The 10,952-nt window shown below is 45.4% G+C and overlaps 2 protein-coding genes across 2 annotated transcripts in view; both read right to left on the reverse strand.

The window, feature by feature from the left end:
* PRPSAP2 (phosphoribosyl pyrophosphate synthetase associated protein 2) overlaps nucleotides 1-4,191 on the reverse strand; it is a 41,486-nt gene extending 37,295 nt beyond the window's left edge. Inside the window, exon 1 of the mRNA XM_084818128.1 lies at nucleotides 3,772-4,191. The gene's annotated coding sequence lies outside the window, so the exon portion shown is untranslated. The remainder of the gene's footprint in view (nucleotides 1-3,771) is intronic.
* Nucleotides 4,173-6,884, reverse strand: LOC146336450 (chemerin-like receptor 1). The gene has a single exon (XM_084818131.1). The coding sequence runs from the start codon at nucleotides 6,434-6,436 to the stop codon at nucleotides 5,366-5,368; it is 1,071 nt and encodes a 356-aa protein (XP_084674257.1). The 5' UTR covers nucleotides 6,437-6,884; the 3' UTR covers nucleotides 4,173-5,365.
* Nucleotides 6,885-10,952: the final 4,068 nt, after the last annotated feature.

Below are 10,952 nucleotides of genomic sequence, written 5' to 3' on the forward strand. Positions count from 1 at the left end.
GTTCAGCAACACGTTTCTCTTACCCTGCACAATACCAGCCCCGCCGACGCCTTTCCTCACAACCGCCAGACTCGCATGTTCAGCAACACGTTTCTCTTATCCCTGCACAATACCATCCCCGCTTGCGCTTGCCTTTCCTCATGACCACCAGACACGCGTGTTCAGCAACACGTTTCTTTTCTTCACACACACCCCTACGCAATAGCAGCCCCGCCGACGCTTGTCTTTCCTCACGACTGCCAGCATGTCTCTTCTCTGCCCTACCCTCCTAACAATACCAGCTTGTCCTTGGTCCACCAAACACACATGTCCAGTGTTTCTCTTCTCTTTCCTACCCCCCACCCCCAGTACCATCCCCACCGAGACTTTTCCTTCCTCATGACTGCCAAACACTCATGTTCGGCCTCTCTCCCCCCAGTTTGCACCCCGTCTAACCAGTATAACAGGGCTGGTGCAAAAGAGTCCTCTGCATCAGCCCGCATGAATGCGTGTTTCCAGGCGCCCTCGCACACGCCCGTGCCAATGTTCTCAGGATGGAGAGACACACAGACAGACACGTGTGTGTACTTACTTCCCCACTCGGAGGTAGGTTGACATTCTGCAGGAGCAGCTTTCTTCCTGCCCCTCCCTGCAGCGCCATTATTATTATTATTATTTACATTTCTGTACCACCCCATAGCTGAAGCTGTCTGGGTGGTTTACAGAAGTTAAAGCATTAAGTACAATATAAAAATTTAAAAGCCATTTACATAAAACACACAGACAATATACACACAACAAATAACTAAAAACGACTTTGAACTGTCAAGGCATAACTAAAGATGCATCCAGGACCGATTAAAACTCATCATGTGCTGCCAAATGCCTGGGAAAAGACAGAGGTCTTAACTGGCGCTGAACAGATAACAATGTTGGCGCCAGGAGGACCTCATCGGGGAGCTTGTTCCACAGATGGGGGCCATCACAGAGAAGGCCTGCTCCCTCATTGCTGCCTTCCAAGCTTCCCTTGGAGAAGGCACTTGGAGGAGGACCTTAGATGCTGAACGTAGCGTATGGGTAGGTTCATTTCGGGAGAGGCGTGCCATCAGGTATTGCGGTCCCACGCCGTGTAGGGCTTTGTCAGTTAAAACCAACACCTTAAATTGATCTCGGAAGCATATAGGTAGCCAGGCATTAAAACTGCTGTTGTTTTATTGCAGGTGGTGGGCAGTGTGTGGCCCTCCAGATGTGCTTGGACTGCAACTCCCATCATTCCCAACCAGTATGGCCAGTGGTTAGAGGTGATGGCAGTTGTAGTCCAACAGCATCTGGAAGGCGACAGGCTGTACCCCTGTTCTGCAAGCAGACATACGTAAGTATGCACAACTGTTGTGTACGCTGCCCAGGGAACTTCAGTTACGGGGCTGTCCGAAAACATAAATAAAGAGTGCTTTCCTTAATTACTTAGCACTCTTCTCACCCACTCGCCTTAATCATTCTCATTTGCAGATTGTGATCCCCTCACAGCAGCATTGTTTTGGAAGAATTCCAAAAGGATCCTGTATGTCGTGAAGAGCAACGTGTCGCTCTCCACATGTTCTGGACTGTAATTCCCACCAGCCCTAGGCAGCCCAGCCAATGCTGGGAGATTATCAGGACAGATAAAAGGAAGTCCTTTTTCACACAGCACAAAGTCAAACTATGGAATTCGCTACCACAAAACGTAGTGATGGACACCAATTGGGATGGCTTTAGAAGGGGGATGGACAAATTCGTGGAGGAGAAGGCTATCCATGGCTATTAGTCCTGATGGCTATATGCCAACTCCAGTATCAGAGGCAGTCTGCCGGTTGCTGGGGGACATGGGTGGGAGGGTGCTGTTGCACTCCTGCCCTGCTTGTGGGTTTCCCATGGGCAGCTCATAGGCCACTATGTGAACAAGATATTGGACTAAATGGACCCTTGGTCTGATCCGGCAGGGGTCCTCTTATATTTTTATGTTCTTATTATGGGAGCTGTAGTCCTTGCAACATCTTAAAGGCCACAAGTTGCCCACACGTGCTTCAATGGGTCGCTATTTGGCAGTATAAATTGCAATGGTGGGACGTGATCTTGATTGGACCCTCTACTCTCAGACTTCCCCATCCTGAGGATGGGGGATTATGGAAGTTGTAGTGCAACACATCTGGAGGGCCCCAGTTTGGGGAAAGCTGCACTACCACCACTACCCAAACTATGGTCCTGACCCAGACAAGGGGAGGGCTGCACTTACTTTACAGTAAAAAAAAATTTTGATTGGCCTCATAGGGGCGCAATCCTATGCCTATTGGCTGGGGAATGCCGGAGTTGTAAGACTTTTTTTTCTGTCTAAACAGGCATAGGATTGTGCCCTAAACGTTTTACAGCAACATGGATTTGGGAAAGAAAAAGATTTAGCTGCTAGCAATATCTTTAAGGTAACGTGTGCTTTGGGTCCAAGGTGGGCTGTCTGCACCGAGAGAGAGCATCATGTAGGAATTGTCTTTTAAGAATGTTTGTCTTTTTGAACTCACACCCTCATAGGCCCTGCCATCCATTCTTTCTTCATATGTTCCAGGGTTGATCCTGGACATTAAAAACACACTTTAGGGCTGCATCTTGTTCAGCCTTAGCGAGAATTAAGCTTTGGGTTTGGACAGGGGACATTTCTGGGCAGGTGCAGCTTCCCCACTTCTCTAGAGTAATGGGAGAAACAGCTTCATTTTATAGAATGCTTGCCGAGCGCCACTCACCTAGGGTCATTTGACTACCTGAAGCCAGGTACTCAAACTGGCCAGTATAGAAGGCCAATAGTGCCGTTGATCGTTCCCAGCTTTTTCCCTGCAGAGACACTCTCTCCCTGGCCAATTTTTGTGATTGGATAGGAGCCTTATAGAATACATCTTTTTCAGTCAGGCCAACCCCGTGCCTACTCCAGGACACCATGCCAGTGTGACTGTTGAGCCAGGATGCTTGTACTGCATTTTATCTGACTCCTGTCATTGTTTCTGTCCTATCACCAAACTGCTGCCTTGGGTTTTGATCTAATTTGCTCCACTGATGGAATACACTGCACTTTTCTACCAGCCTAGTACGGGCCCTGCTGACCCTACAATTACTAGCCCCCAGATACTTGCATGGGGAGGGCAGGGAGAAGATTTCTAACTGCTGGCCCAGGTAGGAATTCCTGGTAATTCTCCCTTTCTAAGACCCACAAGCTGTGCCTATCTTGAACCCTACAGCTCTATGGAGAAAAAGGAAATCAACTTTCCATCTCACTGTTTGCATTTTATTGCAGTTGGCAGCAATGAAATCTGCCTAGAAGTGGGTTGTTCAAAGTTGCACAACTGCAAGCTGGATTTGTTTATTTATTTACTCTACTTTTGAACCGCTCAATAACCGAAGTACTCTGGACAGTGTACAATACAATACATTGCAGACAAGGCATACAAAAGGAGCTGGTCAGGAGGATGTGGCTAAAATGCAAGGATGTGGTGTCATCGTTGTAAAACACACACAGACACACACACAAACAACGAATGAAGGTGCTCTGAAACTGATATTTAGTTCCAGCTGTACTCAAGGTAGCTCAGCAGTCTACACACTTGTCGATCAATCATAAATCAGTCCGTTATGTACCCTTTTAAAGCAACTTTTCTGGAAGCTGATTCCCCTTGTAGCTATACTCTCTTTCCCCCCAATCACACATTTTAAAATTGGAGTCGATTCAGGGAGGCCTCTTTCTGCTCACTATGCAAAGCTGGGTTCACTCACAAGAAGGATCATCTCGGTCCATCCTTAATTTGGATTCATGATCTCCCAAGTGGTAGCTTAACTGCCCAACGCACATGTTGCACACTACACTCGCTGCCACGACTGATGCACTAGCCACAAAAGAGAAATAACCAGCAACAAAAGAATTCTTGTTTGAATGCTGGGAGAATGTGATTTCTCCACATCAACAGCACTAATATGGGTAAAGACATCTTGGTCCTCTGCAACAGTTGAATAACAATTGCACATTTATTGTGAAACAAAAATGGTCCCTGGAAAAAGGCTTTGCACAAAACTTTTAGGATTCAGTTGTGTTGCCGTGCCCATTTAATCTCTCGCTAGCTCTTTTTGTCTTTCCAGTGGTGCCTTGTCTTCTATATTTGCCTCTGCTGCTTGCTTTTATGGACTCCCAAGTGTTGTGAAAAACATCCGTGGTCCTCCTTTTTATGCACTGCTAACCTGCTGACTCACAGGCTAACATCAGGGAACTGCTCTCCACCTCCTTTGGGACCATGCCAACTTTTCCAGTCAGCAGAATTTAACACATTTCTCAACAATTGCAAACAATTATGCAGGACAAGCAGTCAATGTTTTTGAAAGCCCTCACCCACTCATTCCACTGCCCTTTTCAAAGTCATATGTTAAAGTTTAAAAGCCCTTGAAAGCTGAGAGGTACAAGAAGATAGGGAAGAGAGTTACTTGAGAGACACTTTGAACCCCTTTAATCCCACCCACCAGAACATGGGAAATAAAAGGGCTCCTTGGAAGTAGAAGGTCTCCTCAAGGAGAGGGAACCTTTCAGGACCAGTAGGGCTGGAAGACTGGGCTAACCATTTTCACCCGAGTGGGGCTGGGGCTCTGAAGACCAGGCTACACCTGCCCTCAATTCGATCTGTCCACTGCTGGAACTACACAGGTGCTATGCTCTGTGTAAGCTAGCTGCCCATGTTTCTGATGCCCAGCTGCCAGCTTCACCTTGTTCCTGAGACTGCGCTTATCCCTTGGCTTCGATCAATAACGCTGCTAATAGACCAGGCTCAAGCAGAACCCATAGAAAACACACACAAAATAGCACAGACAGATGTTGGACCATTAGAAGACACGATCCACAGTGGGGCAATAACTTTATTATGGGCCAGCTGAAATGTCACAAAATAATGAGCAAGCTTTCAAAGAAAACATTCTTTGGAGCAGTCATATATAGAGTGGCCACTGCATGGCGCTCAAGCATTTTGTGCAGGCAAAAAAGGAAAGGAAAGGTTCCTCCTGCAATGACCGGGTCATTGCTGACCCCTAGAGGGACGCCGCTTACGCTGGCGTTTTCATGGCAGACGGTAGCGGGGTGGTTTGCCATTGCCTTCCCCAGTCGTGACTACCTTTCCCCCCAGCAAGCTGGGTCCCCGTTTTGGTAAAAAAGCTGCATGCTGCAAATGTGACAGTTGTGAAGGTCAAACTCTGGTTTTTCTCTTGCAAGCCAACTGAAATCAAGCAACCCAATAAGGCTTGTTACATGGATGTACCTGTGCAAAACAAGGCCTGAACAAAAGCCCACAGTAGGTCATTTGGCAAAAAATTGTAGCCTATTCACTACTGCCTAAGTCATCTGAATCTCTGCCTGAGAGATGGATCTAGATTTTCTCTTGCTGGATAAGGCCAGGATGAAGTCCTCACCAAAAGCCCCCTCAAAGGCTGAGATCACAGACTGACGGAACTTCTTCTGCCCTACAAACACGTAGAGGATGGGGTTGATACAGCTGTTGAAGAAAGCCAGACTGGAAGCCAAAGGGATCCCTAAGTAGAGAGCCATTTTGAGCTGATGGCTTGCAGATGTTTTCGACATTTCCAGCAAGGAGAAGACATGGTATGGTAAATAGCAGAGGAAAAATGACGCCGTGACAGCAATGATGATTCTAAATGGTTTGGTAGACTTGGTTAGACGTCTCCTTTTCATCCTGAATGCCACGATGCTGTAACAGACCAGGATCATGGTGAAAGGAAAGAGGAAGCCAAATAGGAATCTGGTTACTATCATAGCTTTGTGCCTTGTCCTCCAAAGTCTTCGTGTCTCCTCGATATCATAATTATCAGAGAGAGCAAAGTTATTGTAGCAGCTGGTGATGTTCCTGGAGTTAGTTGCTGTGTCTCGGAAAATGAGATATGGAGAACTGATGACGAAGGCTGCGGCCCACGTTACCAGAGCAGTGCCATACGCCAGCTTTGTGGTCCGGTAGTTTCTGGACCACACAGGGTAGACCACTGAGACACACCGATCCATGCTGATGACCGTCAAGAGGAAGACACTAGCAAACATGTTTAGGAAGGCAATGGTACTGTTGAGCTTGCACAGAAGTTTCCCAAAGGGCCAGTGGAAGCCCAGGGCTGTGTAGGTGATGCTCAGGGGCAGGAAAAAAGTGAAGACAAAATCGGCAACGGCAAGGTTGAGAAACCACACGACATTCACGGTCTTCTTCATCTTGAAGCCAGCAATCCAAATGACGAGGCCGTTCCCACTTACCCCTAGGAGACATGCAACACCGTAGACCACAATGGATAGGAGATGCATGCTCTTTTGAAGGCCCCGAAAGCTGTCTGTGTACGAAGAAGTAGCATTTTCATGCCCAAAGGTGAAATTGACCTGGAAAGGCGGTGAAGAGACATTCTCCATCCCCAGCAAAAGAATACAGCTCCTGAAATCTTATAAACATCATCCAAATATTATAATAAATACATTAAACTATTGAGAAAAAGCAGTTCAGGGAGAAAAATGTAAAGAAGACATTTCTAGGCAAGTTATCGAAACACAGTGAATGTTGGTCTGTCCAACAGAAACTTATGTCTTTTGGCTAATAAAACAAAGGGATTAGTCAAATTGAGGCAACGATTGTCTTGGCAGGCCTGAAATGATGGCAAAATTATGTTTATTCGAATGTAGTAAATTTCAGTTTGAATAGTTGCTCCTAAATGTTTTGTTTCATTAATGAATTATTTTAAGCTGTCTGTTATATTTCTGTTTCTTGATCATTTACATTTATATATTACTTTTAAGTTGTTCTATTTTGGTACTTTTGATGCTCTTTATTACGACAAGTGGCTAAAGCAAATAAAATTGATTGATTACTACTACTCTAGTTCAAGGAAGGTAATTTTGCCCCATATCTTTTCTCTAGTTGCTGACAAAAATACATCAAAATTCTACCAATTTCTTTTTTTTTATTTTACCACTAGCTAAGGGAAGATAGGGGGAAAGACTTACCCTTCTTTTTTTCCTCTTCCAACAGATGATTTCCTGGGTCCACTTCTTGGAGCAATCAATGTTAGTGTCTAACACATTTTGTCTGGATGACTTCAAGAGAGTGTTCGTCCCAGGAGTGATTCACCTTGGGCTGAAGTTCTTTCCATATGTCTTGAGTTTAGGGGATTTTAGAGAATGTAATTTATTCCAGCGTCTTCTTCCTCAATGTGTTATTAATGGAATTTAACCCTTTGGCCAATTATTTAGGATGCTACATCATTAGAACAGGTAGGTGTTAGCTTAGAGTGCTCACCCTTTTAAAAATTCCTGAGGCAGCAAAAACTCTTGTGGCACTTAAAAGACTAATAGAGCAATCCTAGCCATGTTTATGAAGAAGTACGTCCCATAGAACTTGATGAGGCTTATTTCTTAATAAGTGTGTTTAGGATTGCAGCCTAACTATGTATACCTAAACATGTTTATTCAGAAATAAGTCCCATCTTGATCATTGGGCCGTTCTCCCTCATAAGCATGTTTAGGAGTGCACTGTAAATCTTGAATAAACCTAGAATAGTAGGGTTGGAAGGGGCCTACAAGGCCATCGAGTCCAACCCCCTGCTCAATGCAGGAATCCAAGTCAGAGCATCCCTGACAAATGGCTGTCCAGCCTCGTCTTGAAGGCCTCCAGTGTGGGAGAGCCCACCACCTCCCCAGGTAATTGGTTCCATTGCCGTATTGCTCTGACACTCAGGAAGTTTTTCCTGATGTTCAGCCGGAATCTGGCTTCCTGTAACTTGAGCCCATTATTCCGTGTCCTGCACTCTGGGATGATCAAGAAGAGATCCTGGCCTTCTTCTCTGTGACAACCTTTCAAGTACTTGAAGAGTGCTATCATATCTCCCCTCAGTCTTCTCTTCTCAAGGCTAAACATGCCCAGTTCTTTCAGTCTCTCTTCATAGGGCTTTGTTTCCAGTCCCCTGATCATCTTTGTTGCCCTCCTTTGAACCCTCTCCAGCTTGTCTGCATCCTTCTTAAAGTGTGGTGCCCAGAACTGGACACAGTACTCCAGATGAGGCCTAACCAGTGCTGAGTAGAGGGGAACTAGTACTTCCCGGGATTTGGAAGCGATGCTTCTATGAATGCAGCCCAAAATAGCATTTGCCTTTTTTGCAGCCATATCACATTGTTGGCTCATATTCAGCTTGTGATCGACAACAATTCCAAGATCCTTCTCGCTCGTAGTGTGGTTGAGCCACGTATCCCCCATCTTGTAACTGTGCATTTGGTTTCTTTTTCCTAGGTGCAGAACTTGGCATTTGTCCCTATTAAATGCCATTCTGTTGTTTTCTGCCCAGCACTCCAGTCTATCCAGATCACTTTGAATTTTGTTTCTGTCTTCCAAAGTATTAGCTATCCCTCCCAATTTTGTGTCATCTGCAAATTTGATCAGCATTCCCTGCACCTCCTCCTCCAAGTCATTAATAAAAATGTTGAAGAGCACTGGGCCCAGGACTGAGCCCTGCGGTACCCCACTCGTTACCTCTCCCCAGCTTGAGAAGGTCCCATTGATAAGCACTCTTTGAGTCCGATTCTGTAGCCAACTGTGGATCCACATGATCGTTGTTTCATCTAGCCCACTTCGAGCTAGTTTGCTCATCAGGATATCATGGGGCACTTTGTCGAAAGCTTTGCTGAAGTCGAGGTATATGATGTCTACAGCATTCCCACGGTCTACAAGGGAGGTGACTTGATCAAAAAATGAGATCAGATTTGTCTGGCAGGACTTGTTTTTGACAAATCCATGTTGGCTTTGAGTAATCACGGCATTGTTGTCAAGGTGCTTCCAGATGGATTGCTTTATGATCTGCTCCAGAATTTTCCCAGGGATTGATGTCAGACTGACTGGTCTGTAGTTCCCAGGTTCCTCCTTTTTACCCTTTTTGAAGATAGGCACAACGTTAGCCCTCCTCCAGTCATCTGGCACTTCCCCGGTCCTCCATGATTTCTCAAAGAGAATAGACAGCGGTTCTGAGAGTTCTTCTGCCAGTTCCTTTATGACTCTAGGATGCAGTTCATCTGGCCCTGGAGATTTGAACTCATTCAAAGTAATGAGGTGTTCCTTGACCATATGCCTGTCGATCTCAAGCTGCAATCCTGCCCCTTCAGCCTGTACTTCGCCTTTGCCAGGGGGGTCATAGACCCTCTTTTGGGAGAAGACTGAGCCAAAGTAGGAATTGAGCACCTGTTAGTATTTGTGTTGCCACAGAATTCCATGTTCTTTTTTTCACCCTTTTTTTCCTGGCTTGGCTCCTGTGCCTTTAAACAGCAATCTGCCATACAAAAATGTGGTAAGTGAAGCTGTTCTTGGCATGGAGATTTGGTGATAAGACATAATTCACTACCCACATACATTCCCAATTTTATGCTTGTTTACTGAAGAAAGTATGCACAGAATTGCTACTTTAATTTGTGTGCCAATCCGCTTTTAAAAGCACAGGAACAAGGCCAGTGGAAAAAGGTGGCAACCTGTGAAAACATAAAGAACGTGAGAAGAGCTGTGCTGGATCAGACCAAAGGCCAGTTAGTTCAGCATTCACAGATATCCCAAGGGAAAGCCCACAAGGGGGACTCAAGGGCAACAACCTCCTGCTCCTGTTCCCCAGAACTGGCATATAGAGGCATACTGCTTCTGATCCTGGCGATAATATATAGCATCAGGACTAGTAACCCTTGATAGCCTTATCCTCCATGAATTTGTCTAATCCTCTTGATCTATAGAGGGGGTGGGGAAAACCAAGGGCTCCTGTGTACAGAGTCTTTCATCTCCAACTTGTTCAATTGGGTGTAGTCTGATTATACTCCTGATACTTTACTTTCAAGATTGCCACATTTTTCCAGCTCTGGCTCCTCTGCCTTTAACAGCCGACTCTCACACAGGAGCAAGTGAACTTTCCCTGATATGATGATGAGCAACGGGGAAAGTGTTACCAGATAAGTGCGTGTAATAAAGACTGCTGTTAAAAGCACCAGAGCTAGTGGGAAAATGTGGCAGCCCTACGCCCCTTTGATCAGTGGCCGCAGGGCTGGAGAGAGAGGCTATAACCCCCCCAAAACTCCAGATTATGCCTGAATACAGATTTAAAATCGGCACCACCCAGAATTGTATCCCTCTAAATATTGCTAGCTGTACACTCCAGCTTAGGAAAGGAGCACATCGCTTCTAAAGGTGCAATCCTATGCATGTTTACACAGAAATAAAGTCCTACAACTCCCAGCATGTCCTGGCCAGCATGGCTGCCTAGGGCATGCTGGGCATTGTAGAGCTTTATTTCTGTCCAAACATGCATAAGATTGCATCCTAAAAGAATAAAGCAAGATATATTTGTTTTAAGCGTCTGATTGTCACACAACAGCTACATGCATGTTGCATGTTGTTTCCTACATGGAAGTTCCAAGGCTGTTGCAAGATCTGCCGGTGATACTCCCGGAGGAGGTTCTGGTCTTTTGCCTGTCACCTGTATTCAAGAATTTCAACGTTTTTATTTATTTCTCTGCTACATTTTTATTTCTCCAGGGGAAGTACTGTGTACAAACCAATGACGTTCTATTCCTGCTGGTGGTCTTAATTTGCTTTTGTTTTTCTGCAGCCCAACTTTTTACAATTTAATTTTTTCTTTTAACCTTGTTGGGTTTTTTCTTTGATTTTTTATTGTTCACTTCTCGCATTTTAATTCTGTCGTCAGACACTTTGAAGGCCTTTCTTTGGCTAGAAATTTATTTATTGCATTTATACCCCGCCTTTTTTCCCTCTTGCAAGGAACCCAAGGCGGCTTACATTATCCTCCTCCTCTCCATTTTATCCTCACAACAACAACCCTGTGAGGTGGGTCGGGCTGAGAGTCTGTGACTGGCCCAAAGGCACCCAGGGAGCTTCCATGGCTGAGTGGGG

The sequence above is a fragment of the Heloderma suspectum genome, chromosome 12 (genome assembly GCF_057233095.1).
Source record: "Heloderma suspectum isolate Gila_16-S chromosome 12, 16-S_ref, whole genome shotgun sequence".
Lineage (NCBI taxonomy): Eukaryota > Metazoa > Chordata > Lepidosauria > Squamata > Helodermatidae > Heloderma > Heloderma suspectum.